Source organism: Cebus imitator, unplaced genomic scaffold, assembly GCF_001604975.1.
Source record: "Cebus imitator isolate Cc_AM_T3 unplaced genomic scaffold, Cebus_imitator-1.0 Scaffold111, whole genome shotgun sequence".
NCBI lineage: Eukaryota > Metazoa > Chordata > Mammalia > Primates > Cebidae > Cebus > Cebus imitator.
The window spans coordinates 1,194,457-1,212,365 of record NW_016107426.1 but is presented as its reverse complement, the minus strand read 5'-3'; the positions used below and the strand labels follow the sequence as shown (position 1 = coordinate 1,212,365).

The window sequence follows — 17,909 nt, the reverse complement described above, 5'->3', positions numbered from 1 at the left end:
AGAAATAATAGTTTGCTTTAAATACTTTCTTCAAAAAAAAAAAAAAAAAAAAAGAAATCCTCCTGCCTCAGCCTCCCAAAGTGCTTGAATTACATGTGTGAGCCATAGTACCTGGTCTGTTTGAATTCTTAAGTGTAGAAATTTCCTTAAGGTTACTCAGATTCTGCTAATCATTATTTATTCCAGGAATTAAAGAAGAGTCTTTCTTTCTTTTTTTTTTTTTTGGAGACAGAGTCTCGTTCTGTTGCCCAGCCTGGAACGCAGTAGTCCAGTCTCTGCTCACTGCAACCTCTGCTTCCTGGGTTCAAGCAATTCTCCTGCCTCAGCTTCCTGAGAAGCTGGGACTATGCAGTGCCCGCCATCATGCCCAGTTAATTTTTTGTATTTTAGTAGAGACATGGTTTCACCGTGTTGCCCAGGCTGGTCTCGAACTCCTGACCTCATGATCCACCTCCCAAAGTGCTGGGATTACAGGCGTGAGCCACTGTGCCCGGCCAGAAGAGTCTTTCTTATCACTTATCTACTTAGTCCTCAGGGCATATTTCAAGTATTACCTTCCTCACTCCCTCACCTGGAAGGCCTGTCATCAGTGGGGTTATATTCACCATCATCCAGGGTACCATCTTCATACAAGGTACTAGCTATGACCAACCGGAACTTGTCACCTGAAAATAACAGCAATATCAGAGAGTGAAGAATAGCTGAAGTAGCATAAAGCCTCTTATTATTGTCTGTGTTCAATACTTACCCAAGTCTACAGGGTAAATTTGAATGTTTACATCTAAGATGAGATCCATCTTGAAAGATTCACTCTCACAATGCAGCCGAGACACTGGGGAGAAGGAGAAAAAGGGTAACAGAGGCATTGCCAGGCCCAGGGCAGACCCTACAGTGTGGGATTGTATGCAACAGAATACTCAATCTAACCCAGCCTACATCCACTGGTCTCTCATCTGCTCTCAGAAATGCCGGCTCAATCAGACCCAGATATGCAAGGAGGAAATGAGGAGAAAAACTGTGGCACGTGAACATAATCCCCAGAAAACAACCAAAGATACTCCAGCAGCAAATAATACCCAGGTTCTAGGCCTGCCTGGATGGCTGAGAACCTGACTCTGGGCAAGTTATTAAATCATCCAAAGGTTTCCTCTTTCTGTGCTAGGAACTGTGCTGAAGGGGTTATCAAGATGTCTACTAACTGGCATCCATCTTGAAAAACATCTGAGTCTCCAGGCAAAGAAAGAGACACCAAAGAGAAAATTATTGATCAATGACAAAATAAAGAAATGTAGGCCAGGTGCAGTGGCTCACACCTGTCATCCCAGCACTTTGGGAGGTCAACGCAGGTGGATCACTGGAGGTCAGGAGTTGGAGACCAGCCTGGCCAACATGGTGAAACCCCATCTCTACCAAAAACACAAAAACTAGCTGGGTGTGGTGGCAGACACCTGTAATCCCAGCTACTTGGGAGGCTGAGGCAGGAGAATTGCTTGAACCCAGAGGGCAGAGTGCAGTGAGCCGAGATCACATCACTGCACTCCAGTCAGTGTGGGTGACAAAATGAGACTCCATCTCAAAAAAAAAAAGGAGTCCTCATGAGGTGGGTGGTGCCTTCCCTGTTTTTCTCTGAGAGTTTGAGTAACTCACCCAAGGCTGCATAGCAAGTAATCTAACTTCAGAGTCTATATTCTTGTATCGCTCTCAGAATCTTTAGCGCTTTGCAAAGTCTTCTCTGAGTTAGAGTTAACTGCTTAGTATATACCTTTTTTTTTTGAGATGGAGTCTAGCTCTGCCGCCCAGGCTGCTCTGCCGCCCAGGCTGGAGTGTTGTGGCCCGATCTTGGCTCACCACAGCTTCAGCCTCCCGGGTTCAAGTGATTCTCCTGCCTCAGCCTACCAAGTAGCTGGGAGTAGCTGGGATTACAGGCGCGCCACCACCACACCCGGCTTATTTTTGTATTTTTTAGCAGAGACGGGGTTTCACCATGATGGCCAGGCAGGTCTCGAACTCCTGACCTCAAGTGATCCACCCGCCTCAGCCTCCCAAAGTCCTGGGATTACAGGCGTGAGTCACCGCGCCCGGCAGAGGTCTCTTGAGAATAAGTAAAGCAAAGTGTGTATGAGCCGCACAAGACAGTGTCTAGCACAGAGTAGGCAGCGATTATAAAGATGCCCAGGAGTTTGCCAGCACTATGACAAAAGGCCATCCAGACACCCGGAACGGCACACGTGAAGCCAGAGAGCTCCGGAGTCTCCGTTTTCTCATTCATAAGGTGTTTCCTGAGGGAGGTCCCTACATCAGGACCTGCTGGTAGGAGCAGGCCACAAGAGCTGGGTGGGCATGGGGCCCAGGGACATGTTTGCGAGGAGGTTAGCCTCTTCCTCCAAACCTGGTACCTTACTTACCTCGGTCAAACTTCTTGCCCTCTGGGTCAATATCCTTCACATCGAAAATATCCTCAAACAGGATGCCCGCCATCGCAAGTGGGCCGCGAGAGCAGCAGAAGGGGTGAACGCGCGACCACAGCTGGGAGTACACGCACCCCCTCGCGTGGAGAAGAGGTGAGATAAGCAAAAGCACCTCCAGAAAGGCGGCAGCCAGACAAGAGCGGCGCATGCGCACAAACAAGCGGTAACGCGACCACTTCCGCCACAGCCTCCCTCTCGGGGCTACTTAACTTCCTCCCCGAAAGATTGCTTCCGAGAGGCTTCGGCATTGAGGGCGGGTCTCACGGCCAGGTGGCTCCGCCCAGGGCGGGGAAACAATAGGTCCGACCTCCCGCGGCTGTAGAGCGGGTTCTCCTGCTACGCTGGGGCTCTACTGCGCCCTCTTCAGTCTGGGTCCAGAAGACTGGAATGCGTGGGGGCCTAACCCAGGCAGGGACCTTGATCCTTGGCCCAGAGCGGCCAGGCCCTAGCCCGATCCCGCCAGTCCTCGTGCCCGCCGAGGGCACAGTGCGCTCCGAGGGCAGGTGGAGCAGAACCCCGCCCCAGAGGTGCCCAGCCCCCCCAGGAGGCACCGAGGACGCCTGGGCCGGCCTGGGCCGGCCCGGGCCGGCTGGGCCCTTCTGGATGTAACCCGAGCCAGATCCGTCCAGTTTGGGAATTTGCCATGACGTCGCTATGGAGAAGTGGAAAGCCTGCATGGTCCCCTCCCCTCGTACTGCACCCCACGACACTGCCCTCTTCCCCCAGGCCAGGCTCTTCCCGCGCACCGCCCCTTCAGCCTGGGCCCCGCCCCCTGGGCACTCCCCCTCCAGCTTGGTACTGCGCGTTCCCCTTTACTGGACACGGATCCCCTCCGTACCCCTTCGGCCTGGCACTGCCCTCTCCTTGGATACCAGCTCTTCCCTCGCACTGGCCCTTCCTCCTGGGTGGTGGCTTCTCTCCCAGGGCCCCCCTCCCCGGGCACTGCCCCCGCCCCCCGAGCCCGGCCTCTGCCTCCCAAATGGCCCTTCCTCCTGGTACTGGCTCTCCCGCATCCTGTCCGCGTCCTGGGCGCCCTCGCTCCTCTCGCACTATCGCTCCGCTGCCCGTCCGCCCTGCGCGCGCTCCGCCCTCTTTGCTATCCTTCCCTGGCCCCTGACAGAGAACCCCGAGCACCAGCATACCGTTCCCCGAAAGCGGAGGGACGGCAGCAGCGACTCGGTTTCCTCCTTGGGCCCAGCCAGGGAGAAGCGACCTCTGCTCCCCGCGCCCGCGTCCCGGGCGTGGACTCCCGGCCCCTGGAGCTCCCCTCCTCCGGCCTACCCCTTCCCGGGCCCTCCCAGCCTCCAGCCCCGCACACGCCGCAGGCCAGGTTGCTCCAGGTGCACGTCCCCGGGGGAGCCCGGGGAAAGGAAGGGGTGAGGAAGACGGCCCCGATCCGCTCCGAATCCTCCCGGCTTTGCTGCTCAGCCCTGACAGGCCTGTCCGGGCCGCTCGTCCCCTCGGACGGATGAGGGGAGGCGGCTCCTAACGGGCTGACCCGGAGGCGTCCGATGTAGAGCGCTCCGCACCCCCAGCCCCGAGCCCTGCGGAGCTCCGGCATCTGCAGCCCCTCCTGCCCGGACGCAGGGAACCGCCAGCCCGGCCCGGCCCCTCCACGTGCCCGCGGACCCGCCCGTGCCCGGCCCCGGGCGCCCCTCTCCTGCCCCGGCCTCCGCGGGGAGCCCGCGCGGGCTCCCGTCTGCTCAGCGCCCCCTGCCGCCTCTCGGAAGGCCCCGCGCGGACCCCGGCCGGGCTGGGCCGGCCCCTCAGATGGGCCGGCGGGCGGGCGGAGCAGCGCAGAGGGCACCGCCCTCGGCCCGCCCGCCGAGGAGGGGACACGAGCCGGAGGCCGCGCCTGCGGCGCCCGCCCGGGGCCCGCCGCACTCTGCTCTCGGCCTCCCGGGCTGCGGGGACGGGACGGCCGCGGGCGCGGACTCTGCGGGCCGGAAGCCGAGCAGAGGGCAGAGCCGGAGCCGCGGAGGGAGGCGAGAGGGCAGTGCAGGGAGATGGCGTCGGCCGCGGCAGCGGAGGAGGGGATGGAGCCGCGGGCGCTGCAGTACGAGCAGACCCTGGTAAGTGAAGCCGAGCCCAGCCCGAGGAGTGCGCTCCGGGACCGCTGCACCAGGTTACCCTCGGCAGCGCGAGGACCAGGGGCCTACCCGAATCCCGTCCCAGCTTTTTGAGCTGGGGAAACTGAGGCTCGGAAGTCCGAGGCTGCGGGGCCGAAGGGATGGAAAGCTGCATGCTGGCTTCTCGCTGAGGCTGAGGGCCTGCAGAGGAGAAGGACACCAGGTGTTTGTCCCAGGTGCCCTTCCCTTCACCCCCCAACACACACGTTTCCTTTGCTTCTCCCCTCACCACCTGGGCCCGAGTCTCAGCACCCACTGCCCCTTCCGCGGCACCATTCACACCATTGAACTTTCTCCACGCCACTGTCTCCGCCACCCAAGACATTCCCTGTGTCCCTGGCTTGCGCCTGGCACCGTGCTAAGCATAGAATCCAGTGTGTAGAAAGAGGGGCAGCCCCAGCCCCTACCTCTGAGGGCTCCACACCCAGCGTTGGCAGGAGCCCTTCTGTTGACTCTGGAAAAGGTGGCTTGCCACTCTGGGGAACAGGAGCTTTGGGGAGGGTAGGTGAAGCAGGAATGGGTGTGGGAGTTGGGACCTTTGTCCATGCTGACGCGGGGTAGCCAGCCCCCACCCACCCCAGGGTGTGTCACTTGACCCCATTAGAAGCAGGGGTCCTGGGCTCTGAGCCGACTCATTGCCCCCATTGTTATTTGGTATTTGAGAAGCCACGTGACCCCAATGTCACTGAGGTGGAAGACCCAACCCTAGAGAAAGGAAGGGCCCCTACCAGCTTGGGCTGGAATTTGCCCAGGAAGGTGGCAGGGAGGGAACGTCTTAGGAAGAGAGGCTATAACTGAGTCTGGGAGGTGCCCAGTTAGGAGAGAGTAGCTGGATGAATCAGGATGGCAGGGAGAGGTGGGAGTAGGTAAGGGTAAAGGAACCATCCCTTGGGATGGGGTAGGAGATACTTGTCAGTCTGCCCAGACCAGGATAGGAGCATGGTCAAGGAAGCCAAGTACCTGGCCTCTGACATGGTGCCTCTGTTGCACCGGCCACCTCTCCATCTCCGTCCCTTCCAGCTGTCTCTGGAATGAGCTCTCAGGGGCCAGCTCCGTCCCGGGCACTCTGTGCTCCAGCCTCCCCCGTTCCGTCCCGTCCTTTGTCTTTCCCTCCCTCCTCCTACACTGTGCCTGCCTTTTCACACCCTCCGTGCTTCGCTTCCTCCTCCCGACTTCTTCCACCGTCATCCCCTTCTTTCTCTTGCCCGTCCCTTCTCCTTGCCTCTTTTCTCTTTTCCTTTCTCCTCCCTAGTTCCCTCTCTCCTCTTTGCTTTCCCTTTCCTCACTTTCTATCTCTCACCCTCTCTATCTTTCCCTCCCTCCCCCCATCCCAGCCCCAACAGGAGCCCTTTGTGTCCCGAAGCTCTGCGGGTGGCAGCCGGAATCTACTCCTCCCCGCCCCCAACACACGCCCAGCTTGGCAGGTCTAGCCCTGGTTCAGGCGACTCTCCCGTCCCATCACCCCAGCATCCACAGTCACAGCCCAGCCATCCGCAGCTTCCACTGTCCCCCAGCCCACTGCTGGGCTCAGTGCAGCTCCAGAGTGGGTCTGAGGCCACCAAGACTTCTCCACCCACCCCGGGCGAGAGGCTTTCCACTCCTAGCTGGGCTGGCAGGCCGGTGGGGGTGGCGGTTGAGAATGGGGACAAGGGGATTAGGGTGGCTGGGAGGGGTGCAGCTGAGTTCATCACAGGCCAGAGGCCCAGGAGGAACGTGATAAGGATTGGGGCCTCGCCTGCTCCTGGGCCCAACTCAGCTGCCCCGAGTTCCACGAGGCTCTTATTGTTGCCCATGTGCCCTTGATCACCCCTTACCCCCTGACCTTCCCGCCTCCCACTTTTAGACTGTGCCACAGGTTTTTCCATCTTTTCCTCCTCTGGGGCCTTCCCTCTCACTCCTCCTCAATGCCCCCGCCCCAGGCCTGTGAGAAGAGGACCGATTATGCTGCCACCCCCAGAGCTGTGTCCCTGTACCTTGGCTGTCCCCATCACTCTGGCCAGGACAGCCCCCACAGTCTGCACTGTGCATTGTTCCCACACCTCGGGCCAGAATCGGAGCTGTGCCTCCGAGAGGGATACCCAGTGTGGGGGCTGGGAGAGGGGGAGTGGGGGCTCTAAGAACCCTCCCTGGACCCCCACTCAGCCCATGACCTCGAGCGCCCCCATCCTCACTGTTGCTCCAGATGTATGGCCGGTACACTCAGGACCTTGGGGCCTTTGCCAAAGAGGAAGCTGCTCGGATTCGCCTGGGAGGGCCTGAGCCCTGGAAGGGTCCCCCTTCCCCTCGGGCTGCCCCAGAGCTTTTGGAATATGGACGGAGCCGTTGCGCCCGATGCCGCAGTGAGAACTGGGTTGGGGCAGGGGACCTGGCTGTGCTGTGCTGTGCTGAGGGGACCGGAGGCCATTAGAGCTGCTGATGGGGGACGGGGCAGTTGAGGGGGCGGTAAAAGGGGTAGGAGCACTCTGGTGCCAACCTCCTGCTTCTTCCCTTCCCTGCGCCCAGTCTGTTCTGTCCGCTGCCACAAGTTCCTAGTATCCAGGGTTGGTGAAGACTGGATCTTCCTGGTCCTGCTGGGGCTCCTCATGGCACTAGTCAGCTGGGCCATGGACTATGCCATTGCTGCCTGTCTACAAGGTGAGGGCAAGAGCTGGCAGGGGAGGACTGGGAAGAACCCTCCTGCTTCAATGCCATACTGGTCTAGACATGGAGGAAGGCATCTTGGCTTCTTGGCTACTGACCACTTTCCCTAGCCAGTCTGACTGCCCAGATTCGGGCATAATCTCGGCGACTTCCATAGGGTGCAGCTTCTTGCCTCCCCACTCCAAGCGATCCTCTGGCCTAGATTTGGCTTTGTCCCAGTGAATGCTCTCAGGGACCCTTTCCTTCCCCTGTGCACAGACTCTGTGTGGTATTCCATGGGATGGCTTGTCATATCAGTGTGGTCCAGTGGCCAGGCTGTAGGGGTGTCCTGGGGGTCCAGCAGGTCCTCTTCCCACAGCCCAGCAGTGGGGGTGCCCTGGGGGTCCAGCAGGTCCTCTTCCCACAGCCCAGCAGTGGGGGTGTCCTGGGGGTCCAGCAGGTCCTCTTCCCACAGCCCAGCAGTGGGGGTGTCCTGGGGGTCCAGCAGGTCCTCTTCCCACAGCTCAGCAGTGGGGGTGCCCTGGGGGTCCAGCAGGTCCTCTTCCCACAGCTCAGCAGTGGGGGTGCCCTGGGGGTCCAGCAGGTCCTCTTCCCACAGCTCAGCAGTGGATGTCCCGGGGCTTGAATGCCAGCATCTTGCTCCAGTACCTGGCCTGGGTCACCTACCCTGTCGTCCTCATCACTTTCTCAGCTGGATTCACACAGATCCTGGCCCCTCAGGCTGTCGGTACATTCAAAGAGAAGGGAGGGCAGAGGCGGGACCCCTGAAATGGGCACATCAAATGCCTCTCCTGAGACCGCTCCCTCCCCAGGCTCTGGCATCCCTGAGATGAAGACCATCCTTCGAGGAGTGGTGCTGAAAGAATACCTCACGCTCAAGACCTTTGTCGCTAAGGTCATCGGGCTGACCTGCGCCCTGGGCAGCGGGATGCCACTTGGCAAAGAGGTCAGTGCAGGTTGGGGAATGAAGGAGCTCCTCCTGGCGGAAGAGAAGGCAGGCCAAGGTCAGGGCAGGCCCCTCCCAACTCACTGCCTGCCCCTCCCAACTCACCGCCTGCCCTACCCTGCAGGGCCCTTTTGTGCATATCGCAAGCATGTGTGCCGCCCTCCTCAGCAAGTTCCTCTCCCTCTTTGGGGGTATCTATGAGGTAAGGGGCACCCTAGGGACAGTGGAGGGCAGAGGCTGCTGAGCCCACGGCTGACCCCCTCTTGCCACCACTCTCGCCAGAATGAATCCCGGAACACAGAGATGCTGGCTGCCGCCTGTGCCGTGGGGGTGGGCTGCTGCTTTGCGGCTCCGATTGGAGGTAGGAGGGGTCCCAGGTCAGCCCAGCCCCATAACCCTGCCCTTGGCCTCTCCTCCTCTGCCCCTCTCATCTGGGTCTGAGGCCACAGGCCAGACCCAGGACTCAAGTGGCAGCCTTCCTCCCCCTCATAGGCGTCCTCTTCAGCATCGAGGTCACCTCCACCTTCTTCGCGGTGCGGAACTACTGGCGGGGCTTCTTCGCCGCCACCTTCAGTGCCTTCATCTTCCGGGTCTTGGCAGTCTGGAACCGGGATGAAGGTGGGGCACCTGGGGGCTGAGGGCAGCCTGAGATGGTACCAGGTTGGGGGCCCAGGAGGCTAGGCCTGCCTCCCTCTGCTCCTCTTCCTTGTAGAGACCATCACGGCCCTCTTCAAAACCCGGTTCCGGCTCGACTTCCCCTTTGACCTGCAGGAGCTGCCGGCCTTTGCTGTCATTGGGTGAGGAGCTGAGGGGCTGTGGGTGTCGGAGAGAAGGGGGTTTCCAGAGGATGCGCATTCACTTGGGCGCCTCTTCCCTTTCCAGTATTGCTAGTGGCTTCGGGGGAGCCCTCTTCGTCTACCTGAACCGGAAGATTGTCCAGGTGATGCGGAAGCAGAAAACCATCAATCGCTTCCTCATGAGGAAGTGAGTGGCTCTCAGCTCCTCTCCAGGTTGCTTTGGGTTGTATGGGGGCTGCGTGGGGGCCAGGGCACAGTGATGGCGAGAAAACGGCCGAGTCAAACAGCCACTCCACTGAGAAATCAGCCAGCGGTGTTGACTGAACATTTTTATGTTCACATGAATTGCCTGAAAATTGGCGCTTTTAAGTTTATAGTCAGGTCCTCTGGCCTGGCCTATATAGGAGTGCTCTCTGGAGAGTGTTCGAGCCTCAGTTTCCCCCCATGATCCATGGGGATGGATGAGGTTTTTTTTTTTTTTTTTTCTTTGAGACAGAGTCTCACTCTGTTGCCCAGGCTGGAGTGCAACGGCATGATTTCGGCTCACTGCAACCTCCGCCTCCTGGGTTCAAGCGATTCTTCTGCCTCAGCCTCCTGAGTAGGTGGGATTACAGGCATGCACCACCATGCCCAGCTAATTTTGTATTTTTCATAGAGTCGGGGTTTCTCTATGTTGGTCAGGCTGGTCTCGAACTCCCAGCCTCAGGTGATCCACACTCCTCGGCCTCCCAAAGTGCTAGGATTACAGGCGTGAGCCACCGTGCCCAGCCGAGATTTTTTTATCTTCAGAACACAGCTCTCTCAGTGTAACCCTGAGGATTGGGAGTGGGGAGGCCTGAAGCATGACTTCCCTTGGGAATGACGTCCTTCAGAGTGAGGGCAACCAGCTGAACCTGCTCCCCGCAACCTCTGGTCAACTTCACGAGTGACCCCAGGTTCCCCCAACAGTGGCCTTCACCCTAAGTCATCGCAGAGAGACAGGCAGAGGCAGAAACTTCCCCACCCCGTCACACGACGCGCCCTTCAGATGGGCTTCTGAGGGTGGAATAACAACTCAGGGGGCCCCGGGAGGGCTCAGGGGCCCTGCTGCTGCTGCTGCCCACCTACAGAGTCAGGGGTCAAGAGAAAGGCCTGTGAGTCAGACCCCTGCTCTTAGAATAACCGCAGTCCGCCATCACCCTCGGGCCATCATGCCGTAAACAGCAAAGGGACCTCCTCTCAGAACTGAGTGCTTTCATGAAAGAGCCAAGGCTGTGCTCTGACCTCAGCCCTGAGATATTCGAGGGCACCCAGCCCTTGGCCACCCAAGACTGATGCTGTTAAACCTACGACTCTAGACGCCTACTCTTCCCGGCTCTGGTGACCCTGCTCATCTCCACGCTGACCTTCCCCCCGGGCTTTGGACAGTTCATGGCTGGACAGGTAACCGAAGCCAGAACAGGGGCTCATGCTTTCCCTTGGAAGGCATTCCCTCCAAGGCCAGCAGCCCCAGCATGACTATGGCATCCCATGGACCTCTTCCCTTTGACCTGCCAGTTCCCCGGCCTGAGGCACCCTGTTCACTCTAGCTCTCACAGAAAGAGACGCTGGTCACCCTGTTTGACAATCGGACATGGGTCCGCCAGGGCCTGGTGGAGGAGCTAGAACCACCCAGCACCTCACAGGCCTGGAGCCCACCACGTGCCAATGTCTTCCTCACCCTGGTCATCTTCATTCTCATGAAGGTGGGCACCTCCTGGGTACGCTGCTAACCTTTACATCGCATGCCCTTCTAAGCACCTGCCACGCAGTGCTCCCTCCTCCACGTCTCTCCACAGTGCCATGGTAAAGGCACTATTATCCCCGTTTGAAAGGTGGGGAGTCAAAGCACAAGGGTGAAGTCGGTGGCCCAAAGTCACCCAGCTAGAGGGCAGAGCAATGATCTGAACCCTAGTCATCTGCTTCCAGAGTCCGTCCCTTCCCTTCACCTAGGAGGCCTGGGGGTTCCGGGGTAGCTGGGAGGGTCACGCCTACCTGAACAGCAAAGCAGCCTTCTCCTGGGTGGAGCTGGGGGCTGCCTGGGGCCCGGTGGAGCCTTTTCGCCTCTGACCCACCCCCTGCCTGCAGTTCTGGATGTCTGCCCTGGCCACCACCATCCCAGTCCCCTGTGGGGCCTTCATGCCTGTCTTTGTCATTGGTAAGTTCTAAGCTGCCTGCTCTCCTGGGCTGCACTCCGCCCCTCCCCACCCATGACCATCCCCATCCCCAAGAGTGGGTTTTTGGTTCAGCCCTAGCCCGAACCCCGACCCTGCAGGACTGTGCCCTGCACTGAATGACCCGCCGGCCCCCCCTCACCCTCTGACCTTCTCTCTTCCTAGTGCCCCCGCCCTCCCCCTCCACTGCCTCTTTCTCTTCCCACCCCCCTCCCTGAAGGAGCAGCATTTGGGCGTCTGGTGGGTGAAAGTATGGCCGCCTGGTTCCCAGATGGAATTCACACAGACAGCAGCACCTACCGGATTGTGCCTGGGGGCTATGCGGTGGTCGGTGAGTGCCTCAGGTCCAGTTGGCCTTGGAAGACCCCCCATCCGCGCCCTGGCCACAGGATGAGACTCTGGTGCCCCCTGCTGGCAGAAACCCAGCTTCCCTCAGATACACAGGCCTGGTCCCAGGACTGTACTGGGTGGCCCTGAGGGACCCACTCAGGACCTGCCCTGGTTGTGGAGGGTCTTCTGGAGCCTGGGCACCCTGAGGAGACTGAGTGTGACCGTCCACAGGGGCGGCTGCGTTGGCAGGAGCGGTGACGCACACCGTGTCCACGGCTGTGATCGTGTTCGAGCTCACAGGCCAGATCGCTCACATACTGCCGGTCATGATCGCCGTCATCCTGGCCAACGCTGTGGCCCAGAGTCTACAGCCCTCCCTCTACGACAGCATCATCCGAATCAAGAAACTGCCCTACCTGCCTGAGCTGGGCTGGGGCCGCCACCAGTACGGAGGGCCGGGGGCTAAGGGGGTCGTGGGTGAGGGGCAGAGGGCACCCTAGGTCCCTACACCCACCTCCAGCGAGGGCCTGAGCCATGAAGCTGGGAGATGAGCCGCCCTCGTCCACACCCCGAGAGGCTGTAGCTGGCCCCTGCTGTTCAGAAAGAAGGGTGGGAGCACCCCTTGGCCCTTAGCCCTGTCCCCATGGTTGGGCTGTGGGGCCTTCCTTGTGGCCCTGGGATGGTAGTGCTCTGGGAATGCTCCCCATGTGGACCGTAAACCAGGCGCCCCTCTCGGCCCCCAGGCAGTACCGGGTGCGAGTGGAGGACATCATGGTGCGGGATGTGCCCCACGTGGCCCTCAGCTGCACCTTCCGGGACCTGCGGTTGGCACTGCACAGGACCAAGGGCCGAATGCTGGCCCTAGTGGAGTCCCCTGGTGAGGCCAGGAGGGGGCCCAGCTGCTAGGGGCATCTCCCAGGGTTGAAGCTTTGGGAAGGGGCAGGGAGCTCAGCAGCAGTCTCCTTGGTTCCAAAGGGAACAGGCCAGCACTTGCCAGGTGGGGGCTTCCCTCTGGGTGTGGGCTGTATGCAGGGCCCCGCTCTGAGTGTGAGAGAAGGCAAGGCTGAGGGGCTCCCGCTCACTGAGTCCTTCCACCTATTCCATCCAGAGTCCATGATTCTGCTGGGCTCCATCGAGCGCTCACAGGTGGTGGCATTGCTGGGGGCCCAGCTGAGCCCAGCCCGCCGGCGGCAGTACATGCGGGAGCGCAGAGCTGCCCAGACCTCCCCACCATCTGATCAGGAGGGTGCCCCTAGCCCTGAGTCTTCTGTCTGTTTCCAGGTGAGAGCAAAAGCCACAAACGCATCCTATATATCACTGTGGGGACTGACTGGGAGGGTGGTCTGGGACCGTGACCCACCGGCCCCTTCCCGCCCATGCAGGTGAACACAGAAGACTCAGGCTTCCCAGCAGTCCTGGGGGAGACCCACAAGCCCCTAAAGCCTGCACTCAAGAGAGGGCCCAGTGTCACCCGGAACCTTGGAGAGAGTCCCACAGGTGAGCCCATCTCTCCTCTGTCCACAGAGCCTGAGCCAAGCTGCTGAGATCCATTCGAGTCCCTGGCCAGCCCCATTGCTGGGGTACATCCCAGCTGGAGGAGGCTGCCCACATGGGCCAAGGCTGGAACTAGGGTACCTCTCCCCCAGCTTCTTTACCTTTCCTGGTCCTCTCCCCAAAAGATGACATTGCCCCCTGGGACCTTATGTTTGGGAACACAGGGAGCACAGAATCGGGAGGCATCGCCCTCCGGAGCCTCTTCTGTGGCAGTCCACCCCCAGAGGCTGCTTCGGAGGTGAGTGGCTGAGGCCTCTCCTCCCAGCTTGCTTTTTCCCCTGCTCCCTCTCCAATGCAGAGACCACCCTGCAGAGCCTGCCTCCATTCTCCCTGCCCTTCAGCCCTCCCTGCTGTCAGCTCGGGCCCTGCGCTGTGCCCTTCCCCTGGGCTCACCACTTCCCCTCATGCCCCTCTCCCTGTAACCCCAACTCCTTATCTGTCTGGTTTGGCTCTGACAAAAATTGGAGAAGTTGGAATCCTGTGAGAAGCGCAAGTCGAAGCGGGTCCGAATCTCCCTGGCAGTAAGTGTGCCCACTCTTCCAGCAGCTCGGGAGCACCAGGCAGGGAGGCAGGGTCTGGCTGGATAAACTCCAGAGCCCCTAGCTGCCAGCCTCCCTCCCTCTCTCCTAGAGTGACTTGGACCTGGAAGGCGAGATGAGCCCAGAAGAGGTAAGGTGCCACTGGACTCTGGACCCTGTTTCTTCCTGGGTATGTTCAGTCATTGTCTTGGCTGCTGTCCCCATGGGAGGCACCATGTTGCTGGAAAAAGGGCAGGCAGCTTGCAGGGAGGTGGAGGTCAGCTACAGGCACTTTCTCCCTAACCCGCCTAGTCTCTTCCCCTCAGATTCTGGAGTGGGAGGAGCAGCAACTAGATGAACCTGTCAACTTCAGTGACTGCAAAATTGATCCTGCTCCCTTCCAGCTGGTGGAGCGGACCTCTTTGCACAAGGTAGGGCCAGCAGCCTGGCCCAGGGCTGGTCTGGGCTCTCAAGAGGACACAGTGGGGATCTTGGTTCTCCTACAAGTTTGGACTCAGGCCAGTGAGGAAGGAGAGAGGAGAAGGGAGTTGGCTCAGAGCTGAGATGTTTTTTAGACATATTGCTTGGATGATGGGAGGCTGAGAGCAGCCTCCTCCTGCTCTGTGGTGGAGCTAGGCATCATTTTTCTTCTGCTCAGCCTCGCCCTTGAGGGAACTCTGGACCAAAGAAGCAACAAAGACAGGGCTTGAACTGGGTGGAAGCCAGAAGGCCAGGCCAGGGCCAGAGCTAGGCAGGAGGCCACCAGAGCCCAAGGTTGATACACCCACGTGGGAAAAAATGGGTGAGAAACAGGCAGGATAAGAAAATCCAATATACAAGCTAACAAACATCCAAGTAGGGGTGGGGAGACTGCAGAGGAGAGATGATAAACAAAGATGAGAAGCACCCAGTGGGGGACCTGGAATGTCAGACCGCAGAACGTCTGACTTACTGCGGGCCAAAGGGAAACTGGTAGGGATGCAGGAAGATGGCTCAGCAGAACTGGGCAGAGGAGCTGAGTAGGCTGCTGGTGGTGGGCGAGGCAGACACCAGGGCAGCCAGGAGCTCTCTGCTTCCAGAACTCCCAAGGAGGGCAGCCGCATGGCTGGGCATCTTCAGGCCACCCAGCAAGCTGGCAAAATGGCTCTTAGGACTAGCAGAAGCCAAGGGGTGTTTTAGCTAAATATTTGACAGGCGTAATGTACAAGCCTTGAAGCACTGGGGCTTGGGGGAGGGGATAGGAGGCAGATAGATGCGCCCAAAACCTGCATGTTGGGCATTTAGCTCACACACAAGCTGTGCCTAAGAGCCAGATAGCATGGATAAGCGGAGACTGAGGCAGAAAGCACAGGGGACAAAAGAGAAACAAAAAGGCAAAAGGTAATAAAGGAATGTGAAGTCCTCGGGTGAGTGGCAGACTACAGTGCAGTCGCAAGAAAAAAGGGAGTCAGCCTGAGAGGGCTTCTATTCACAGCCTTTCCTCCCGAAGCCTCTGAGGCTTTTCCAGCGATCTTCCTTCCTCCTCACGTCAGGATGGTGACCATGCTGCCATTTTTCGAGTGCTTGCTATGGTGCCAGACACCGTGCTAAGCTCTTCAAGTGTTTAATCATCACAGCCACACTATTAGCAAGTTTTCATAGATGAGGAAATTGAGATTCAGAGAGGTTGAGCAAGTCGCACAAGGACACACAGCTAATAAGTAGCAGACTGGCCGGGTGTGGTGGCACACGCCTGTAATCCCAGCACTGTGGGAGGCCAAGGCAGGTGGATCTCCTGAGGTCAGGAGTTTGCGACCAGCCTGGCCAACATGGTAAAACCCCGTCTCTACTAAAAATACAAATAATTAGCCAGGCATGGTGGCGGCCACCTGTAATCCCAGCTTCTCAGGAGGCTGAGGCAGGAGAATCGCTTGAACATGGGAGGTGGAGGTTGCAGTGAGTGGAGTTCATGGCATTGCTCTCCAGCCTGGATGACAAGAGCAAAACTCCATCTCAAAAAATTAATAATAAGTAGCAGAACTGAGCCTGGAATCCAAGATGGTCTGACTCAAAAGCCTGTGGCCTTAACCATATTAATACATAGGGAAACTGAGGCATGCAGTGAGGTGGGGGGGGTCCTGTGCCTAAGTCAGCATAGCAGAGTCCGGCCCAGAGCCCAGATTTCCTGGCCCTGCTCCCAGGATTCTTCCAGAAGGCCATGTTGTCCCTCTCCCTGCCAGTTCACTATTCCCAGGCCCAAGAAGTACAGGCCCTCCAATGGGCTCCCTGATAGCTAATTAAATTAAATGAAAAAGAACAAAGTAGATATTTGTTACAAACTTAAAAATCAGAGGAAGAGAAGAAGCCTTTGAGGAACCAACTAACAAATGTACAAAGAACTAGAAGTGATAAGAACACAAAAGATCAGCATTCAGAGTGTCCTTACAATAGGTAGTCACCCCATTCAGCTCAGGAGGGGAACATTCAGATAAGGGAGAGAATACAGTGGAGGCTACTTCGGAATCGTGCATCTGGAGATCACTGCAGCAGCTAGGAAGTAACTCACTCAGAGCCACCCTCGGAGAAGCAATGGCAAAGCCCGCAGCGGGGGCCAGGACGAGGGCCAGGCCTGAATCCAAACTCCCACTCTGCCGCATGCTAGCTTGCTGTGTGCCTTGCTAAGTTTCTGAGCCTCTCTGTGCATCCTTTCCCTAACTCTGAATTGCGGATCACACCTCACTGGGTTTTCTAAGAATTAAAGGACTTGAAACATGTGAAGCTCCTACAGTAGAGCCTCGCACACAGGAAATATTTGATGGATGTTAGGAATTACTGTCACTACTCCTACTACTCACACTGAGATGAATTTTAAAAGATAACGTGTGCTGGGCATGGTGGCGCACCTGTAGTCCTAGCTACTTGGGAGGCTGAGGTAGGAGGACTGAGCCCAGGAGTTCAAGTCCAACCTGAGCAACATAGCAAGACTGTCTTCTAACAAAATTTTTTTTTTTTTTTTTTTTTTTGAGACGGAGTCTTGCTGGATCCACCAGGCTAGAGTGCAGTGGCGTGATCTCTGCTCACTGAGACCTCCACCTCCCAGGTTCAAGTGACTCTCCTGCCTCAGCCTCCCGAGTAGCTGGGATTACAGGAGAATGTCACCACATCCAGCTAATTTTTTTGTATTTTTAGTAGAGACAGGGTTTTACTATGTTGGCCAGGCTGGTCTCGAACCCCTGATCTCAAGTGATCACTTGCCTCGGCCTCCCAAAGTGCTGGGATTACAGGCATGAGCCACTGTGCCTGGCCAAAAAAAAATTTTTTTTTTTAACTAAAATTAAAATACTGTAATGAGGCTGGGCATGGTGACTCACACCTGTAATCCCAGCACTTTGGGAGGCTGAGGTGAGCAGAGCATGACATCAAGAGTTCAAGACCAGCCTGCCCAACATGGTGAAACCCTGTCTCCACTAAAAATACAACAATTAGCTGGGCATGATGGCACATGCTTATCGTCCCAGCTACTTGGGAGGCTGAGGCAGAAGGATCACTTGAACCCAAGAGGCAGAGGTTGCAGTGAGACAAGATTGTGCCACTGCACTCCAGCCTGGGTGACAGAGTGAAACTTTGTCTCAAAAAAAAAAAAAAAAAAAAAAAATACTGTAATGAGAGAAGAGCTGAAATGTGGAAGAAATTAATGTTTTCAGAAAAAGATAAGGGATTGTGAAGGTGGAAGCTGGTATGCACAGTGGAATCTGAGGCCATAAAGATGGGCTGGGGTTGGCTTGGGAAGGGTCTCATGGGTCATTCTAGGGAGTCTGGCATGTAGGCAAGTTTGACAAAGTGCACAGGATAAGAAGGGCCAGACTGGAGGGAGGGGAGCCAGGGAGGGGGAGAGCCCGTGAGGCTGCTGCAGCCCCGGTCTTTGTGAGGATGGTGAGGCTACAGTCGGGCATGGCCAGGCTGTTCACCAAGTGAACTGGTAAGATTTGGTGACCACCAGGGGCAAGTGGTTAGCAAACCTGAAAGGCATATTGCCTGCCAGAAGCTCACCTGATTAGGACTGTGGGGAAAAAGAAAATTCAAGGCAACTATTTAATAGGCTCCTTGGGAGAAGAAGAGAGGGGTTATTTGACCAGCAGGAGACAAGGCTAAGAGATTATTAAAACAGGAAACCTTGGCCGGGCGTGGTGGCTCAAGCCTGTAATCCCAGCACTTTGGGAGGCCGAGGCGGGTGGATCACGAGGTCAACAGATCGAGACCATCCTGGTCAACACGGTGAAACCCCGTCTCTACTAAAAATAACAAAAAATTAGCTGGGCATGGTGGCGCGTGCCTGTAATCCCAGCTACTCAGGAG

General features: G+C 57.7%; 2 protein-coding genes across 5 annotated transcripts in view; one reads left to right on the top strand and one right to left on the bottom strand.

The window, feature by feature from the left end:
- POLR2H (RNA polymerase II, I and III subunit H) overlaps nt 1–3,149 on the bottom strand; it is a 6,555-nt gene extending 3,406 nt beyond the window's left edge. The window contains exons 1-3 of one of the 2 annotated variants that reach the window (XM_017538370.2): nt 2,406–3,149; nt 749–832; nt 572–665 (exon numbers count right to left, since the gene is read on the bottom strand). In XM_017538370.2, the coding sequence (XP_017393859.1) occupies nt 572–665; nt 749–832; nt 2,406–2,616 (389 nt within the window). In that variant the 5' untranslated portion in view covers nt 2,617–3,149. Of the gene's footprint in view, nt 1–571; nt 666–748; nt 833–2,396 lie in introns of both variants that reach the window. The other variant, XM_037741945.1, reaches the window with a different exon arrangement.
- A 1,024-nt stretch (nt 3,150–4,173) lies between these two features.
- The window catches only part of CLCN2 (chloride voltage-gated channel 2), a 16,292-nt gene continuing 2,556 nt past the window's right edge, over nt 4,174–17,909 (top strand). The window contains exons 1-22 of one of the 3 annotated variants that reach the window (XM_017538360.2): nt 4,174–4,540; nt 6,780–6,936; nt 7,100–7,231; nt 7,836–7,964; nt 8,050–8,183; nt 8,308–8,385; nt 8,466–8,544; nt 8,676–8,801; nt 8,896–8,980; nt 9,066–9,167; nt 10,318–10,402; nt 10,549–10,704; nt 11,087–11,156; nt 11,393–11,503; nt 11,734–11,947; nt 12,246–12,379; nt 12,611–12,783; nt 12,885–12,999; nt 13,221–13,294; nt 13,524–13,577; nt 13,687–13,725; nt 13,901–14,005. In XM_017538360.2, coding sequence (XP_017393849.1) covers nt 4,475–4,540; nt 6,780–6,936; nt 7,100–7,231; nt 7,836–7,964; nt 8,050–8,183; nt 8,308–8,385; nt 8,466–8,544; nt 8,676–8,801; nt 8,896–8,980; nt 9,066–9,167; nt 10,318–10,402; nt 10,549–10,704; nt 11,087–11,156; nt 11,393–11,503; nt 11,734–11,947; nt 12,246–12,379; nt 12,611–12,783; nt 12,885–12,999; nt 13,221–13,294; nt 13,524–13,577; nt 13,687–13,725; nt 13,901–14,005 — 2,418 coding nt within the window. In that variant the 5' untranslated portion in view covers nt 4,174–4,474. The remainder of the gene's footprint in view (nt 4,541–6,779; nt 6,937–7,099; nt 7,232–7,835; nt 7,965–8,049; nt 8,184–8,307; nt 8,386–8,465; nt 8,545–8,675; nt 8,802–8,895; nt 8,981–9,065; nt 9,168–10,317; nt 10,403–10,548; nt 10,705–11,086; nt 11,157–11,392; nt 11,504–11,733; nt 11,948–12,245; nt 12,380–12,610; nt 12,784–12,884; nt 13,000–13,220; nt 13,295–13,523; nt 13,578–13,686; nt 13,726–13,900; nt 14,006–17,909) is intronic. The other 2 variants (XM_017538361.2, XM_017538365.2) reach the window with 2 other exon arrangements.